Source organism: Brassica napus, chromosome C2, assembly GCF_020379485.1.
Source record: "Brassica napus cultivar Da-Ae chromosome C2, Da-Ae, whole genome shotgun sequence".
In the NCBI taxonomy this organism is placed as follows: domain Eukaryota; kingdom Viridiplantae; phylum Streptophyta; class Magnoliopsida; order Brassicales; family Brassicaceae; genus Brassica; species Brassica napus.
Genome location: NC_063445.1, coordinates 42,175,043 through 42,194,423, shown reverse-complemented (window position 1 = coordinate 42,194,423; position 19,381 = coordinate 42,175,043). Strand labels below are relative to the sequence as shown.

The 19,381-nt window shown below is 39.3% G+C and overlaps 1 protein-coding gene across 1 annotated transcript; it reads right to left on the bottom strand.

Moving 5' to 3' along the window:
* Positions 1-12,014: 12,014 nt before the first annotated feature.
* On the bottom strand, positions 12,015-13,887 carry LOC106407608 (probable tetraacyldisaccharide 4'-kinase, mitochondrial). The gene is made up of 7 exons (XM_013848482.3): positions 13,603-13,887; positions 13,171-13,531; positions 12,956-13,105; positions 12,670-12,879; positions 12,536-12,595; positions 12,369-12,449; positions 12,015-12,251 (listed from the first exon to the last, which is right to left on the bottom strand). Exons 1-7 carry the CDS (start codon positions 13,773-13,775, stop codon positions 12,090-12,092), a joined length of 1,197 nt encoding a protein of 398 aa, XP_013703936.1. The 5' UTR covers positions 13,776-13,887; the 3' UTR covers positions 12,015-12,089.
* Positions 13,888-19,381: the final 5,494 nt, after the last annotated feature.

Here is a 19,381-nt window from a genome sequence, read left to right as displayed (position 1 = left end):
TTGATTGGGAATGTCTGGAAGCATTCAGGAAGTTGAAAGACAAGCTGGTTAGTGCTCCCATTGTGCAGCCACCAGATTGGGATCTCCCTTTTGAGATCATGTGTGATGCTAGTGACTATGATGTGGGAGCTGTTCTTGGTCAAAAGAAGGACAAGAAGACTCATGTGATCTACTATGCGAGTAAAACTCTTGATGAAGCCCAAATGAAGTATGCTACAACTGAGAAGGAGCTGCTAGCCATTGTCTATGCCTTTGAGAAGTTCAGAAGCTACTCGGTTGGGTCAAAAGTCATAGTCTACACTGATCATGCTGCTTTGAGACATCTCATGGCCAAAAAGGATGCTAAGCCAAGACTGTTGAGGTGGATCTTGCTTCTACAAGAGTTTGACCTTGAGATCAAAGACAAGCCAGAAGTCGAGAATGGTGTAGCTGATCACTTGTCTAGACTGAAAATTGATAGTGGGATCCCTATTGATGAAGGGCTTCCAGAGGAACAGATCATGGCAATTGGAGCAGTGGTAGCGGTTTGTGAAACTGGAAAGAAGTTTGAAGAGGCGAAGGCAACTGAAGAGAAAGGTCCTTGGTATGCTGATCAGGTGAACTACTTAGCTTGTGGAAGAGAGCCAATGGGTCTTGACGGATATGCCAAGAAGAAGTTCTACAAAGATGTGAAGAGATACTATTGGGATGAACCTTACCTCTACATCCTTTGTAGAGATCAACTCTATAGAAGAGTAGTAGCTGAAGAAGAAGTTGAAGGTAGCTGAAGAAGAAATTGAAGGGATTCTCACACACTGTCATGGATCATCTTACGGAGGTCATTTCGCTACTTTCAAGACTGTCTCAAAGGTGTTACAAGTTGGGTTTTGGTGGCCTCATATGTTCAAGGACACTCAAGACTTTGTATCTAGGTGTGATTCATGCCAAAGAAGAGGGAACATCACCAAAAGGAATGAGATGCCTCAAAACCCAATTCTAGAAGTGGAGGTGTTTGACGTGTGGGGTATTGATTTCATGGGACCATTCCCATCTTTTGGCAACAAATACATCCTTGTACCTGTTGACTATGTCTCAAAGTGGGTAGAAGCTGTAGCAAGTCCTACCAATGATTCTAGAGTGGTGATCAAGATGTTCAAAAGCACCATCTTTCCAAGGTTTGAAGTTCTAAGAGTTGTCATCAGTGATGGAGGCTCCCACTTCATCAACAAATTGTTTGAAAGTCTTCTCAAGAAGAATGGTGTGAAGCATAAGGTTGCAACTCCCTACCATCCTCAGACAAGTGGTCAAGTTGAGATCTCCAACAGAGAAATAAAGTCCATTTTGGAGAAAACTGTGAGGACTACAAGGAAAGACTGGTCTATCAAGCTAGATGATGCACTTTGGGCCTATAGGACAACTTACAAAACCCCTTTAGGAATCACACCTTTTAACCTTGTGTATGGAAAGGCTTGTCATCTACCAGTTGAGCTTGAATACAAGGCATTATGGGATGTTAAGTTACTGAGCTTTGACATCAAGAGTGCCAAGGAGAAGAGATTTCTCCAACTCAATGAGCTTGATGAGATTAGACTGGATGCTTTTGTGAACTCAAAGATTTACAAGGAGAAAACCAAAGCTTTTCATGACAAGAAGATCTTGAAGAGAGAGTTCAGTGCGGGAGATCAAGTGCTTCTCTACAACTCTAGACTGAAGTTGTTTCCCGGGAAACTCAAGTCAAGATGGTCCGGTCTTTTCAAGATCAAGGAAGTTAGGCCATATGGGGCAATTGTGTTATGGGATAAGAATGGTGGAGACTTTACAGTCAATGGACAAAGAGTTAAGCTTTACATGGGAACCACAATAGAGGAGAAAAGAATCTCGGTTTCACTCTCCGACCCCATCACCGCCTAGCCAAAAGGAAGCAAAATCAAGCTAGTGACTTAAAACAAGCTCACTTGGGAGGAAGTCCCATGTCTATCCTTGTACATACTAAAAAAAAATAAATAATAATAATATGAAACGTGGGTTGAATCTCACGCGGGTAGAAGCCATGCGGGTTCCTCTACCCGCTCGCACGAACTTGGTCGGATATAGAGATCCCATGCGGGTAGGCGTCACGCGGGTTACTTACCCGCGTAGCTTCCTCGATGGCTCAGCGCGGGTTGGAATGACGCGGGTTCCTTCACCCGCTCGTACGAATTTGGTCGGAGACGACGTTCCGACGCGGGTTAGCCCACGCGGGTTGCCTTACCCGCGTCGCTTCGTCGATGGCTTGACACGGGGTGGAGTCACGCGGGTTGCTCTACCCGCTCGCACGACGAACACGATCGAAGACATTATCATGCGGGGAGTGCAACACGGGTCCCGGTGTTTCCTTCTACCCGCGTCACTCGGGTCTAACCCGCTCAGGTATGGTTTCTAACCCTAAACCTGACCCGTTTCACCCCTAAAAATACCCTACCCCGCGTCTCTCTCTTCCATTCCTCATCTCACTTTCACAAAACATCAAAACCTCCCTCACCAAATCACCCATATCTCACTCAATTCTTCACCAAATCAATCCATTTTTCTTCCTAAATCAAAGCTTTCGCCCCTGTAGTCTATTTTCTTGTTTCACATTTACATTTCCTTTCATCCAAAGCAAGGTACATATGGGGAGAAAGGACCAACATAAAATGGAAGCTGAGAAACAAGAGCTTGCAAGGCAAGAGACTGCTAGACATGGGAAGTCTCTATCCTCAGTATCTACGCCGGGAGGAACTTCCAGGCAGCAAGTATTGGCTGCAAAGAAGAGAGAAGGCAAGCAAGTCGCCGCTGCTGCGAGTGTGGATGCTGGTGGTAGAAGGTCAGCCCATTCCTAAAGGTCAAAGGAACCGAAAGGCAAGGGGGTAGCTCTTCCCCAAGAGGAGGAGAATGAAGACATCACTGAAGAAGACCAAGCCCCGCACAAGCGAGCCAAAGTGTCTAAGGGGAACAAGGTCGACACTAAGAGGGATAGAACAAAGACACCAACTGAAGATGACCTATATGGGCATTTGAAGAATGGTGTATTGTGGCCTCCAACTCGATTTGTAGATATCAAGATCATGGAAGAGTTGGAGATAGGTGACGACATCAAGCAAATGTTGGAGCACATGAACATGCAAAGCTTCTTCACTATGGCCTACCTACCTACGAAGATGAGTCTTGTCAATTCTTGTCATCATTGGTGGCTACTTTTCACACCGCCAAACATGTGAGGCAAGGATGAGGAAAGATCAAGTTCAAGATCCATGGGAAGGTTTACAACATGACCTTCAAGGAGATTGGACAAGCCCTTGGTCTTCAGGATTTGGAGGAATCATCAATCCATATCCTATATGATGCCCCTAGAGAGGAGAGCATTGCTAGAATGGTTTGGAAGGTGTTGGCGGGGAAGACTCGCAAGCCAAGCCGTGACAAGAATGCTTCCATTCGCCACCCTTCAGTGCGCTACCTCCACCGGTTAATTGTCCACACCATCTTTCCAGGAAAGGAACCAGGCACTGTTAATGATGAGGAGCTACAACTTCTTCACCAAACTGTTCAACATTATGCTCATCCTTCTCAGTTGCCTTTTGTCGATACTGATTTCTACAAGAACTTTGGAATGGTGGGATTCTTTGTGAAGCGCCTCGTCCACTACAAGGAATGGGCTTGGACAACAAGTGACTCAGAGCCTCAGGTTGGCATTGGTGGTTTGATAACCCCATTGCTTCGATTCAAGGATATACCCTTAGAAGATGATCCAACTGGTCCCGCCCTCTTAGACGAAAGCTACTTGAAGAAAGCTCTGTACTTCAGTGGAAGGTTCAATGGAACTTGTGTCTACTCTTACATACAGTCTACACGAGAGGTTGAAGTGCTTCTCCCAAACACCGCCCTAACAAGCTTGACTAGGCCTGGAGCTATTAGCTTTGATATTGGGAGTGAGCACTTCCTTGGTCCCCAAGGTCCTTTAGGCCCCATACGATCTCCCAAGAGGAAGAAGACAGCAGATAAATGTGGTGTGTTCCAAGAAGAAGCTTCCGGTCTAAACTCTGAGCTCCTCTATGGCCCTCCTCGTTACTACTTTGAGCAGCATCCGGGAGCTCTTCCCCATGGACCCCTTCGCCAGGCTCATGAGCATATCAGCAAACTCCAACGATGGAACAAGGCTCAGGACAGAACAATCTTCAAGCTCAAAGACAAGTGTAAGGCATTGAGTAAGACTGTGAAGAGGCAAGCAGAAGCTTCAGCTCAGTTCACGAAGAAGGTAGCTGATCTACTGACTAGAGGAGCTGTAGCGGGATGTTCATCATCAGACTTTGACTTCCTTACCCCCCCCCAGCCTCAGCCTTCAATTGGTCCTTTAGCACTCAGACTTCCTGCCACCGAGAAAGAGCTGCTCCGCCAGAAGAGAAACCCACCAGCTCAACAGTCCGACTCAGCAAACAAATCTCCACCCCTTGCCTCTACAGATGAGGAAGGTGACACCGAGGATGAGGCATCGGCCTCCTCCCACGCTTCATAGAGAGGTACTCTACCACTTTCCATTGTATATACCAGTTTTTCTTTGCATTTATCTCTCTTTTCGATATCTCCTTCAACTTCCTAACACAGAGACTGTGTGAACTAAGTTTGGGGGAGGTATCAAGTATTTGATCACATTTTCTTTGATGATTTGAGTCTCATGCATTGCATTGTACATACATATATGCATAAAAAAAAACACACAAAAATAAGAAACATGTAGTTGCATCACTTGCACTTTTAGGATTGAGTCTAGAACATATAGGTTGCATTCACTTGCATTGAGAACAATGATTTAAAATGCCTTGCAAAGAACCCTTGTCTAGAACTCAAAATGACATCCTAGTTAAACATATCAAGTAGCTTAAGCATCTCTTGAAAACCTTGCACGCTTCGAGCCTTGAAAACTCTTCTTGAAACTTGTTTGCTTGCTTGATGTTGGCATTGTTCTTGAGACAGCTCCAACCCGAACTTGGCTTGAATGAACTTAATCTCTCTTACATATGGGCATTTGCATACTTGATCATGGATCTCATACACATTTGGGTTATCTTATTCCTTTATATACCAATCTTTGTTAACCCAAATGGCACTCCATACCCGACAACCCTAGCCATTCTTTGAGACCAAACATTTAATTGCATGAGTGAGGCCTCTTTTGATAGCTTGTCATGTGCAAAATCTTGAGAGTATTGGAGGCGACATACATTTGTTCTCATCTCTTGCTAGCAAAATGAGCTAGCATTTGGGCATGGTGAGAGGGGTTTGTGTGTTCTAAATATTAATATCTTGGGTTTTGAAGAGTGAGAAAGATGAGAGAGGAGCAAAAGAGATTAAATAGAAATGAAAACTCTAGGGATAAAAAGAAAATATGAAGCTCTTGATTATGCAACAAAGAACCTTCCCCTAATAAAAAAAAAAAAAAATCAGAGAGAAGTTGGGGAAGGGAATGAAAAAGAGTTAGAGTGAATTAAAATCTCTAGAAGTTGAGTCAAAAAAAAAAAGAGTTGTTCATTGGGTGGGTGATGTGAGGGGTTTGCTTTGATTTTGAGATGATGATAAAAAGGGGGTAGAACTTGAGATTACTTATAACAAAAGGGGGTAGTATGTTGAGAATAAATCTATGTATGCATGAGTTGCTTCTAATCTTAGATAAACTTTGCATAATGATCAAGCTCCTTGTTTTTGAGTGATAGCCACCTTGAAATGATGACATTTGAACCCTTCTCTCTTTATTCATACTAGACCATACTTACCTAGCCAAATGATTGAGATCATGTGCCCATTTGTGAGAACTCACCATGTGTGTATGTGTGTGAATCAATGTGAGAGCTGGTTTAAAGAACTTGTTGGTTGATGAGTATTGCAACTTGTGTAGAGGCATAAGGAGTATTGATAGGCCTAGAGAAGCTAGAGTATAATAAGGGAGTTGCTCATGCTATTTGCTATGTTTCCTTAGGATGTTAAGTTGAGTACTAGGAAGTGTTACTTTTGGCTATGAGTTCCCACCTTCAAATCTCTTTCCCTTATGAGTTCTTGCAAAGTCACTTGAGGACAAGTAAAGAACAAGTTTGGGGGATTTGATATCTTGCATATTTACATTGTTTTAAACTTCCATTTTGTACATAATGACCATATAGATTAGGAGTTTAGCATCTTTAGGATCCATTTTGCATTCATATGTCTTAATCAGGTAAAGAGTATCCTATGGAGCAATCAGAGGTGTTTAGAAGCATTGTGATCCAAAAAGAGAAGAAGAATGGAGATTGATCAATCATAAGGCGATCGACGCGGGTAGCAGCACCCCGAGTCCACTGACCCGTGTCGCCAAAAGATCAACTCGAGAAGCCACGCAGGAAGGATCACGCGGGGTCGAGTACCCGCTCGCACGGGCTAGAAGAATCATTGCGGTCCGACGCGGGGAAAGGCGACGCGGGTGATCCCCATCTTCCCCTACCCGCATTGCCAAAGTGTTTGTCGAGGAGTAACGCGGGTGAAGCAGCGCGGGATCACTCACCCGCTCGCACGAAGAAAGAGCATCGTCGAAGGTCCAACGCGGGGAGGATGATGCGGGTTGGTGTCGATCGTCTCAACCCGCGTCACGAAGAGAAGGAATCGATAGAGTCACGCGGGACGGAGCCACGCGGGATCGCCTACCCGCGCGCATGATGGAGAAGTCTCGACGACGGTCCGACGCGGGATGTGCCCGTCCATTTCTACCCGCGTCGACGCATTATCTTATTTGAAATGTTAATGTTTTTTAAGGGCTTTTAAGACTTTTTAATGAAAACCATTAGGTTTTCCAAATACATATAAATACTCTTGTAATCCTAAAGTTAGGGGATCTGGTTTTTTTCTCTCTAATCACAAAGAACTTTTAGGTGAAAGATCTTATCTTGATCATTTTCTCTTGTGATTGCTTGATTATTGGGATCACTAATCATGATTAGCACCAAATCATCATTGATTCTTGGGCTCATCATGAAGAGTAGTGAGTAGTCATTTTTGGATTCATGGGTTAGGGAGACTAAGGGTGATTAAGCTAGATCTAAGGTGTTTTAGTATAGATTCATCTTGTTCCTTGCTAGTAGAGTGCTTTTAATGCAACTCTAGAGTTGGCCTCTCTAAAGTTGAGCTCTAGGCATTTCATGCCTGAAAGGTGTTTGATGAAATGCCTGAACCAACTCTCCTAAGCTTTTAACATTATTTACCAAAGAGATTTGTTGCTAAAGGTGCTAAGATGGCTAGTAGACTTGAGATTAATGATTGCTTAGATAACATTCAACCAAAGAGATTTGATGCTTGAGTTATCTTAGTAAATGAACATTCATCTAGAGATAGAGTTTGTTTAAGATGGTGTCTAGGTTTAAGGTAGATAGATTGGTTAAAAGTTAACATCTTTAGATTGAAACTTGATCACCCAAGGTCAATTCTTTTAGCCCGTTAGTTCTCTTATCTCATAAGAAAAAAAGTTTTGTCCTTTATTGCAATTTAGTAGCATTCTAGTTAAAAAAATCATCTCACCAGTTGATAACACTTAGATTAAGCATAGTCTTGCATTCCCTTTGCTTTAGAATCACTTAGAACTGGTTTGACATCTTTTATTCTACAACATTTGATTAGGAGCCTTGAAACTCCTATCATCAATTATTGTTAAATATTTTTTTATAAAAAACAGAGGTAATTGTAGTGTCCATGATCCGCAGATTGCAGATAAGATGATTCAAGGACTATATATTTGGCTTAGACCGTTTAGTTGAGCTTTCGGGTTGGAAGATGCTAGAAAGAGCTGGCCAAGGTTGAAAGGATTGACTGAAAGTGGACGAGGAGTTGGATCGATGTCGGTTGGGATCAGATTGGATGAACCCATAGTCTGAACAAAGCGACTATATGATCTGTTTCTGAGCCATTCTAAGCTTGTTCAGTCGGTATGGCTAAGTAGTTCAGTCCCCGAATTTTGGAAGTGTTTGGACAGCTGTTAAGACAATGCAGAATTTTCGGACAGCATTGGTCAGAATTCAGACACGTTTTGTGGATTTGGACATAACGGTTGAGCTGGTCGGCTGGACAACGATTGTCGAAAATCAAGAAAAATGGTTGACATTGTCTGCCGAACTGGGATGAGCTGACTCAGGTAGTAATGGTTGGATTCAGACAAGGCCGGTTCGAGTTAGTTAGAGCAGTTAGACTTGGCGTCTTGGACAATCAGCTTGAGCTTAATTTTCACCTAAGTAAATTGACGGGAACAATTAGAATCCAAAAAAGGAAAAGTCGCATTGGCAAAGCATTTAGGCACAAACAGTTATCACCTTTGGCCGAGTGGAAAATGAGCGTGAAGGGCTACTTGATAGTTTCTCGGGCCTAAACCACTCAACTGCTCATTTAATAGTATTTTTTGCTAGAGAAAAATCGTCCGATCAAGAGAGAAAGTTCGAGATTTGGCTGAGAACGATCGTCTGTTGGGTGATTCCGACTGCTGGAACGTTCTAGAGATCCGAGAAAAACTGCGCAAGAGGTGCCATGAAGACCGAATCAAGCTGAAACATATGCACTCTAAGACAAAGGTGAGTGTGTGACCCTAGTATAACACCTATTGAATCGTAGTCGGAATGGTAGGAGTTTATTTTGTATTGATTGCTTGTCTAATTTGAATTATCTGCACTGTTCTGGCTTGGATCGAGTAATATGTTCCTTCCATTAATGTGTATGGATCATCTACGCGCTTAGAGACTTATGGCCTGCTAAAGCATGACTGGATCGTGAGATGGATCTTTAGCTTGGAAGGTTATGTACTTATGTCGATTAAATGACTGGATGATAAGCAAGTCCGATTAAATGATTCACTGAATTGACTCGATTGCTTTACTATGGTTAAGTGGGACATGATGACCACTCTCACTAAGAAAATATATTGCTTATGCCACCTTTGTATATGCAAGTCAGGATCAAACCCGAAAGGGTAAAGATATAGCATGATCATGGGACTAAGGCAAGAAGGAAAGATGAGGGATTTGGATATATATATATATATATATATATATATATATATATAATAAATTTAACTTGTAATAGCTTATGTAGCAAACTCATTTGTTAACTCAAACCTCATTTTATCTATTTAAATCTTATTGTACTTCTTCACTTGTGTGGAAATGAATTAAAATGCGAAAATAATTTTAAGTCTAGAAAACTTGGAAAATGATCCAAGTCTGACTGCGGAAATTGGTTTAGACACGGTCCCTTCACTAAGAGCATCTCCAAAATACTCTCTATAACTTCAAATGTGAAGTTTTTTTCTCTCCAAAAATAAACTTCAAAACTTCAAATTTGAAGTTTTGAAGAGTGAAACTCTATATTTGAAGTTTTACTACTCAAAACTTCAAATTTGAAATGTCATATTTTCATTTGCATTTTGGTCCCTACAATTACACATCACATTTATAATTCTTAAATATTTTCTCGTTTATTGTATTAATTCTAAAAAAATTCAAATCTCATAAAGATTTCAATTTTTTTTTATAAATCTAAGTTTACGCATAAAATTAAATACAACTTTAAAATAAGATTTAAAATATTTTAAAACTAGATTTAGACAACAACAATACAAAAAAAACTTAACAACAAAAAATATTTTCAAAAATTACATGAAGACATAACTATTACACAAATTTAAATATTACAACACTAGTAGTCATGTAAATTTGATCCAGAACCTCCAAAATCTCCAGAATATTGGCCAAACAAATTTTGTGTAACCGAAGATGGTTGTTGTTTTGATGTCTATTTCGTACGATTCTTTTTTACAAGATCAAATGTATTCACTGAGTTTTAATATCATTGATAGAAGTTAAGTCTTTTAACAATATTTATTCTCCTTTTTACTTTCTTGTTTAGATTTAATGTATTTACAAGTTTAAGATCACTTGATTTCAACAATTTTTAGTTTGTGATCTACAAATTAAAAATAATGAGAGTCAGTTTTTTACTTTGAAATACACTAGTTGATCATATATGCATTACGAAAATAGTTTATGGAATAATATGATATATTTCTTGAAGTTTAATATTAATTTATGTTATTTATATTTAAAATTTGTATTTTAATATAACATTTTATTAGTTAATACTGTTGTAATATTTTATATATGTGTTTAGTTATTTACAAAACTCTTATGAATTTAAATTAATTATAACAAATATAAGGACCATAAGATAAAATATAAATATTTTTGAAGTTAAGTTAGAAGTTTTGCTTTAGGAGAAGAACACTTTTAAACTTCAAATATAGGGTCCGACTGGTGACCATTCTGCAAACAAGAAGAACGAATAGGAAAGGAACGTAAAGGAATAAAATTGCATGAATGAAAAGGAATGATTGTTCCATCTCATATTTAATAAGGAATAACTTTGTTCTTTATTTCTCTACAAAAAAAAGGAATGGTAGGGAATGAGAAGAAAAAATTATTCCTTATGAATGGTGATTCTTTTTAGGAATTTTAGAAAAAATTCATCGTCGTTCTTTGGTCACCATTCATAATAGAGTTTTAGAAACTTAAAAATAAAGTCTCTTTTTGGAGATGTTCTAACCGTGCTAAGTTGGGACTTTTTTTAACGTCCTTATTTTTAGGTATACATAACCAATGAACTTTTCTGAGATTAAGCTTTTCAGTGTCTCCCACAAGAATCATGCTCATGGTTTTTTCTCTCACTTGAGTTCTCTCTCTCTTAAATCCTCCCAAAAAAAACCTAGCTCCTCTTTGCTGTTAGGATGGCCGGCGGCGCCTCCATTCCTCTTCCATCGCCGGTCCCCCCCCTCTCCCTTTTATTTTCTTCTTCTCTCTCGTCTCTCCTCTCCCTCTTCTCCTTCGGTTCCTTTCTTGGAGTTCTAAGGCTATGCGTCGCCGCGGCTCAGATCTGGCGTTTGGATTCGGATCTCTGGAGAATCGCAGCGGGGGAATGGATGTGAGGCTCCTCTCTGATGGTTCGTGGTGGTGGTGGTCTAGATCTGGGTCAGATCTAGATTTCGGTGGTGGGTTCTCTCTCTTCCTCTGCCTCCTCGTTCTGTCTTCTCGGCTTGGGTGAGTCGATCCGCTAGGCTGGTGACGTTTCTGTGTCTTCGGGGTGGCTGAGAGGCGGTGTCTCTTATGCTTCTTCAGTGGTCGTCGATGCCGTTGTTTTAAGCCGGTCGATCGGTCTCTCGGAGGTTCGTCGGTGTTGCCATCGGTTCCAGTCAGGTTGATCCATTACAGGTTCTCCGTAGCGGGGGAGCGTGCGAGGAGGCCAGTCGTTGGACTTGTCAACCACGGCTGTTCTTCTCGGCTGCGGCGCGTGCGGGATTGCAAGTATCAGGGGCTTCCTCCTGGCTGCTTTGACTCAAGGCGGAGCTTGTTCTCTCTGTCATCTTGATGCAGGTTCGGTGGTACGTGGCAGCTTTGTTGGCTCCTTCTCCAAATAAAGCTCGTCCTTGTCTGCGTGGATGCCTTGGCTGCGGGTGAAGGCTTTGATCCGTGAAGGCTGCCAGGCAAGTTGCTTGCATAAGCTGTTCTGAAGAGCCCTATCATAAAGGACTGATCATCAGGCATGCCAAACTCTACCGGGTTCAGTCCTCAGAATCACTGAGGGTTTCATTTTGTGGCAAGTGTTAGTTCAGTTTGTCTTGTATCTTTTGCTTTTGATGCTTAGCTTACAGTTTTAGTCCCTGCATAGTTAGAATTGAGTGTGTGTTTAACATCTTAACATTGTTACCCAAAGAAGAATCATGCTCATGCAAACAACAATACAATCTTCTTGATACAACCTTTTGGTAGCATTAATTATCCCTAAATAACAGAGGCAATAATAACTATACTCTTCCCGCATAAGAGAGAGGGAGGGACTTAAGTAGCAAATGGGAAGATAACCAATTGGGAACTTGAATCTCTTTCATTTGGTTTTGGATTTATAATGGCAACCCTCGAAAATAAAATTCACTGAAGGCTAATATTATATGGCATTTTTTTAAAAAATAAACTCAAATTCAAAAATTCTAATTTAGAAAGAATAGTGTTATAACAAAGGAATGCAGTAAGTTAACACTGAATCTAATTAGAAATACAAAACTTAGCCGCTATTATTTTACAAAGTGTAGATTTAAAGTCATCCACATTAGTGTCTCTACAAGGAGTTATTTGCAACATGGAACACAGAACCAAAACTGTGTATGGGTCCAGACTTTTGAGAATCTCCGGGTCCCTGTTATAATCCTAGCTTCCCCCACACACAGAAAAAAAGAAGCAAAATGAAATTAGATGCATGTCTCGTGGACTTGAAACTTAATAACGTCCACCAGGTAACAACAATAAACAGAAACTTGTCTTCACCTTTTCGGTCACCACGATAATAGGCTTGTAATCAGATCTGTTCTCTAGACCCTTTGCTCTCCTCCTCATAGTTTCAACATCCTGCGCTTATCAATATGATCTTGATTACTGCCAGTTTGATCGAGTAAATGGTATATCCACTTTCTAGCAGCTTAATAGCATTGTACCTGTGCTTCAAATAAATAATGATCACTGAAATCAAGTCTATCAACAAAACGTGCTCCAACCTGTCAAGCCCATTAGTTTGCATATACAAAAACTGAATCTTTGTTACATACATAACAGTAACTAAACAACTTACCATCTCAATGTTCTTGACAAATGCGTCAGCGGATCCAATAGCGGAAACACATAGCACAGTTGCATCGTGCAATGCTTCTAAAGCTACATGTGACCTATCATTTTTAACATCGACCAAGTATTTAGGCACCATCTTGGAGCAGAAAACCGGGATGGAGTTTTTGAATCCATGTATCGTCTTCTCAATATCTCTGAGGCTTTGTTCAGGTATCTGTATGATCCAACAAAGCCATTAACCTTAAATAGTCATCATCATAAAGAAAGGAAACAATTAACGGAAACGTTACCAAGTCCACGTGGTGTACTACAGCTATATCTGCCCGGTCAAGCGCTGGAAGAGGCTCCCGTAAAGGTCCAAGGGGAACTAAGTTACCATTTCCCCACGGATTCAGCCCATTAAGCATCACAATCTCGAGGTCACGACACAAACTCCAATGCTATAACCAAAACAGTAGAGCTAAGTGACGAGACAAACTCTAATAGTGTAACTTGTAGAACGTACCTGCATCCCATCATCTAGAACGACAGCCCCAATTTCTTGAGAAAAGGTCTCGACTTTGGCTGTTTCATGGAGTAAGGAGCGATCAAAGAATGTCCTGATGCTAGATGGGTTTGCGCAGCCATACTTTTCAAAACACGAGGCAGCAGTAGCTGCCCTGTTTGGTCCAACACCGATCTTTGTGGGCCCACCTTGGAGATGTCTTTCAAGCATTTTGGCTTCATCACCACCAGCATAACCACGAGTGAGAATAAGCGGAGAGATGCCAGAATCGAGGAGCAGCTGCGTGATGTACTCAACCATTGGCGTCTTCCCATTACCTCCCCAGCTCAGATTCCCTACGCTGATCACCGGAACCGGCAATCTTTCACCAAGCACCAAATTTTTATTTCAGAAGATGTGAAAAGCACTCATTTTTGATTGGTCGAAACTCACCGGTGTTGATGGAAGAAGGAGGAGCGGTAAAGAGAGCGGCGGATATGGAGGGCGACTCCGTAGAGGGAAGAAGCGAAAATGAGAAAGGGAACAAGTGAGCGGTGAAGTGCAGGGGAGTTAGTGTGGTCTCTCGTGTAGGCGATCTCCTTCACTACCTTCCGCAGCTTCTCCATCGGAGTAATCTAGAAACGGAAGCTCTTTAGCGGCGGCTTCTCTGACCAAGACCATATGAAGTCAGTTCAACCGTTTTTCAATTTCAATCCAGCCTCCCGGTTTACCAAAACAATTTATATTTATTTTAAAAATAAAATAAAATGCCATTGGCATAAAATAAATAAAATTGTGCACAAGTGACCTCGCGGATTAAATATAAACTTTACATATTGTTTAATCTGAATTTAGCACATATATGATGTATCAACGAATTTGATGATGAGCTATTTGAAAGAGTTTATTGACTGATGAAAGATGGATTATAAGAGAAAAGACGAGTTTCTATCAAAAGATGATCAACTAGGTATGAACATCGTAAAATATGAAGATCCTAATCTTTTGTCTAAATGCGTGTGTTTGTGAATGTCTTCTTCTGATTTCCAGTTCTCACATTTTATACTCGAACACATTCTTTTCGCTTCTAAGTCGGTGTAACCTTTGATCGCTCTTTGAGCAATTGATCCGAGTTTAGTTAACTTGATGGGTTTCACCAGAGAACGTAATCCATCTCCCATAATAAGTTCCCCAATTTATTATGATATACGAAGTCGATGTCAATGAATTTGTAAAAATATGTCTAACAGTAAATAACTATGCACCTGTTTTTGAAAATGACGTCGGACTTCCATCTCGGTAATTTTAGTAGACTTTAGTCTCGTTAACAATAAACCATTCTAAACTCGGTTTAAATTATCCTTACCATTGAAATCATAAACCGGTCTCTTAGACCTAATGATGATGTTTCTTCGGTTGTCGTGCATTGACATTATGAATAAGGGATCTCACTTTCATTTCTTCACTTCTCTTCACGATACAAGGTTAGTTCTCTCTCAACATCTCCTCTTTTTCATCACTCTTTACTATATATTTTCCGATTTTTTACTTCAAATTGGCTTAATTTCTCCGGTTTGCCTCATGTTCTTTAACTGTTCTTCGGAAAAGATGTCACCAATTTGTAGATGTCTGAAAAAAGGAAAGGAGAGAGTCTCTTCCCCAATTGTGCGGATCCGTATGTCTGCGACATGTCCAGTCTTGTTAACGACGTGGCTAGGATTCATCAAAGCGTGTTAAGAGACACTAACGGATTAGACTTTAATCAGCTTTAGTTAGTTTGTCATGATTAGGAAATATTCAGAGATGATGGGAACGGTCAAGAGGCAAAAGATGATCGCATGGAAGAGGTTCCTACTATTGGTTCCAACCTAGAAAGCGACAAAAAGGGAATCCGATATTTCGAGCAGAATAAGGTTCACCCAATTTTTTGTAGTTGAAATGGACGTTTTATCTATACGCATACCCACCGTCTCTCCTGGTTTCACATTTGTTATTCCAAGATCCGATCAACGGCTGTGGACTCCTACTCTAGGATGAACTTGTGTGTAGTCTTGGTTTCCAAAGGACTCCAAGCTATGGTTCCTAATTACTCGACTCATCATAGCTTACTGCAGTAGAAAAGGCATTGATCTATCTCAACTGATGACTGGATCAATCAGGATCATTGTATCACTGATGGTTTTGGCCGCTAAGATTGACATATCAGTGAATGTCAGAGTTTTTGAAGAGATGGTTCAATTCCAACTGAATCAAAATGGATATATTTATACTAAGATGAATACAAGCTTAATATCCTGACCTATCATCCCTCAAAGACTCTCAACCAGTTGCGTCACTATTTCTACATCAATATGAACCGAGTAGCTTTTGAGGAACCACCAACCGTTTATTCAGTGTTGTGGAATCCTAAAATTGGTAGATAGTTGAAGTTGTATCTTCGTATTTTCTGTGACATCTCTTCTAATGATTTTCCATTTTCTGTCAGTCCTCTATTAATTCTCCTTGTACTCATTTCTTTACAGAACTGTGTAAACTCGTTCAGCTGACTGGGAATCAAATATTTTTTGGGCAAGCGACTGAGGAAAAAGACCAAAAGTTCTGAAGATAAATATGGGCAAAGTCAAGAAGAACATTCTTTTACGCTGATCAACTTGGAGAAGAGATGGATCTCAACGCTATGAACCAAATGCATATTCTTGATGGAATGGCGTCATAATCCTCAACAATCCATGTCCCCACTGCCTGACCTACTATGACGGGCGATGACACAACGCTTCATAAACCGTTATCTATCGATACGATAGCGTTATTTGACCGTTATTAAAACCTATTTTTCTTGTAGTGGAAGAAGAAAGCCAAGTATGCAAAAAAGCTAAAACAGGTAAGTCAGCAAAAAAAAGATGCGGAATCTGCCAAGAAGAATGTCGATAAGTCTGCCGGAGAACGCATACAAGTCTTCCAAGTAGAATGTAGAGAAACCCACTGAGGAACCTACTCAGCCTTCCACTACTCCTTCTCATAACGAGGAAGACACTGCCAATGCAGCAAACGATCTCATCATGGAGAGGATAATTTATGCCGCAAAATGTGTGCTCGCATAGTGATCAATACCTCCTCCTCCCAAGAAGCCAAATCTTAGGATTTCTGACAGGGTTGAGTTTCGATACTCAAGTGAATGATCCTGAAGTGCCTGTTGACTTATTCTGAAGGATTAGAGGTGAAGTGCGTGGCTTACCAGAGATTTCAGAACTAATGTTCATGTGATATTTAATTTGATTATCTAGAGTATTAATCATAAAATTATGGAGAAAATAAAAACCATCAACTAATTCAGTAAATTTATTTGTGAAAACTAATGATTCAACATAAGTTATTAAGTATAATATTCTAAAATCATGAAGAATATGATAAATCATCAAAATTATGTCTTTAATAATAGACAAAATATGTTAAGATATATAAATTTGATGTGCTTTATGTATTCTAATAATCACATTATTTTTGTTTACAAATGTTTAAGCCTTCGTTTGGTAAATACATGTTCCTCAGAAGATTCACTATCTTATATGGTAGTTGGTATTAGGACATGTAGCTGCAACAAAAACTCTGACTTGTCGCGATATGCGAAGTGACAATCATTGTCCAAGATGTGGAAAACCCGATGAGTCTGTACTCATGCTATCTTCTAATGCCTAACATCTACTCAGGAATGGGCCTTATCAAAAACACATTTACATCCATATATTTTCCCGGTTTCCAGTGCTTACACAAATATAGACTATTTTTCTAGCGAAAATAGTATTGAAGACTCCGACTTGATTGGAAAATAATATCAAAGACTCTGATCTTGATAGATATTCTTATCCATAGATATTTTGTTATCTATCTAAAAAATTAGGAATGATAAAGTTAATCAAAGGAATTGATAAAGACACAAGACTTTATCAGACATGCAAAGGAGAATGCCAAGCCTGGTTCGAGCAAATGCACCAGCTTCTATATAGGAACAAACACCAGATAATATTAATTCTCAAGCCATATTCTTACAGAACATATGTCTGGTGGATGGTTGTTTGAGCCCGACATCACAATTTAGTGGGTGTGTAAGAGGTTGGAAAGATACATCCGGACAAATCCTACTTATGCGCACAAGAAATCATCGAAGGAGAGAATCATCGCTGCATTCGGGACTACAAACACTTGTTGGTCAATGGAAGGTATGCTCTATCACTATACCTGCTAAGTTTTCGCAGCAAATTGCAAGGATTTGATAGTAATTATTAAAGAATCTCATCTATGGCCAAACCTTTCCACAAAGCTGAAAGAGATAGAGGTATTGCAAAGAAGACTTCTTCACTTCAAGATCTAAACATTCCTCGATCCCTTAAATGCAATTATAGATTATTTAGGTAGAACTGCTTGATGTTTCCATAGGGAACTATTATTCCAGTCTGATTATTCAAATAATCCTTTTTTAAGTAATATGATGGTTTTCTTGTTGTCAAATAAAATTAAGTTAAATAAGAAATATATTTTTTCTTTTTAAGAACATGAATTCACATATTGTCATTTAATAAAAGAGGAAACGAAAATGAGTAAAAATTTGGAAAGCAATAAACTATAGAAAAAATAAGGCTAGGCAAAATATCCAAATTTTTTGATTCGATTCATTATATTCGTAAGAAACAAAGCAAATCACAAATACTAGTATTTTTAAGAAAGGATATCCAATCCGATTCGTTATATGCATATATATAGACATATATAAATAATTGTATATAATTTATATAAATATTGTATTTTATATAAATTTTACAATACTTTTATTTATTAAATTTTTTACATTAGTTATTAGAATTTTTTAAAACTAAATATCTTTATAGACTTTTTATCTGATTTTTAATCTATTTTATTTGTACGGATCAAAACGGATATCCGGTTAAAAATATAAAATTTTCTAGATATTTAGAATACTAAATATCCGAATATCTAAAGATCAAATCAAATTGGATAACTGATCATTTGTACAAAATGAATCAGATTAAATATGGATCAGATTGTGAATATGAATCAGATTTTTAACCATGTGTTTTTTGAATGTCCTCCAACATTTCAGGTTTGAGCTCTCTCGAAGATACCATCAAATCCAGAAATTTTTCCAACTAGTTCTCTATTCACAAATATGGATCATATCTTCTGGAGAGTTCTACCACAGATGGAGGATCATCAGTTTGCTTGGATTCTATGGTACATATGAAAATGTCGTAATAATGAAGTTTTCAGTAATATGGACATTGATCCCATGGATACGCTTAAATTGGCAGAAACAAAATCAACATTATGGCCTGAAGCACATATATTGCATGAGCAGAGGACAGTACCACAAGTTGCGGTTACGTCTCTGCCGCCAATTCTAGGAAGATGGTGTTACACAGATGGTTCCTGGAAAGAGGATGATATCTTTTTCGGACAAGGTTGGCTCAGCACTCTAGAAGGATTTGATGGACTGTTGGGGGCGAGGAATGTTCGGGCTAGCCTCTCTCCTCTTCATGCGGAAATAGAAGCGCTACTTTGGGCAATGGAATGCATGAGAAATTTACGTCAACTTCAGGTTACGTTTGCAACAGATTGTTTTCAATTGGTGAAGATGGTTTCGGAACCAAAAGAATGACCAGCTTTTGCAAATTATTTGGAAGACATCAAGTCCATGAAAGAAAGTTTTCTCCAAGCATAAATCATCCATGTCCCAAGGACGCAAAACTCAATGGCAGATAGTCTAGCCCGTAGTGCTAGGGTGCAACCGTCTTTCGTCGTTCACATGGATGCAGATCAACCGGTTTGGTTTATAGAGTATTTATGAGTCTGTATAAATTGATGACAAAAAAAATCAGATTATGAATCTCTACTAATAAAAGAGACCTTTTGAGATTCCATGGAGCGTCCACATCAGCGGAAAAAACTTCTCCCAAAAGATGACACGTGGCATAAAATATAGTTTTACATTTTAATATTACTAATTTTCGAAAATTATAAATAATATGTAAGCATACAACATAAAAAATGGAAAAACTACATTAAACATATGTAAAATTACTATTTTTCACTTAAAAAAACGGCCTATCTCCATAATGTAACATTACCGTTTTATAAAAAAAAAAACTAAAAACATTATATATAATTTCGAAAATAATAAATATACGTAAACATACAACATAAAAAATAGAAATACTAC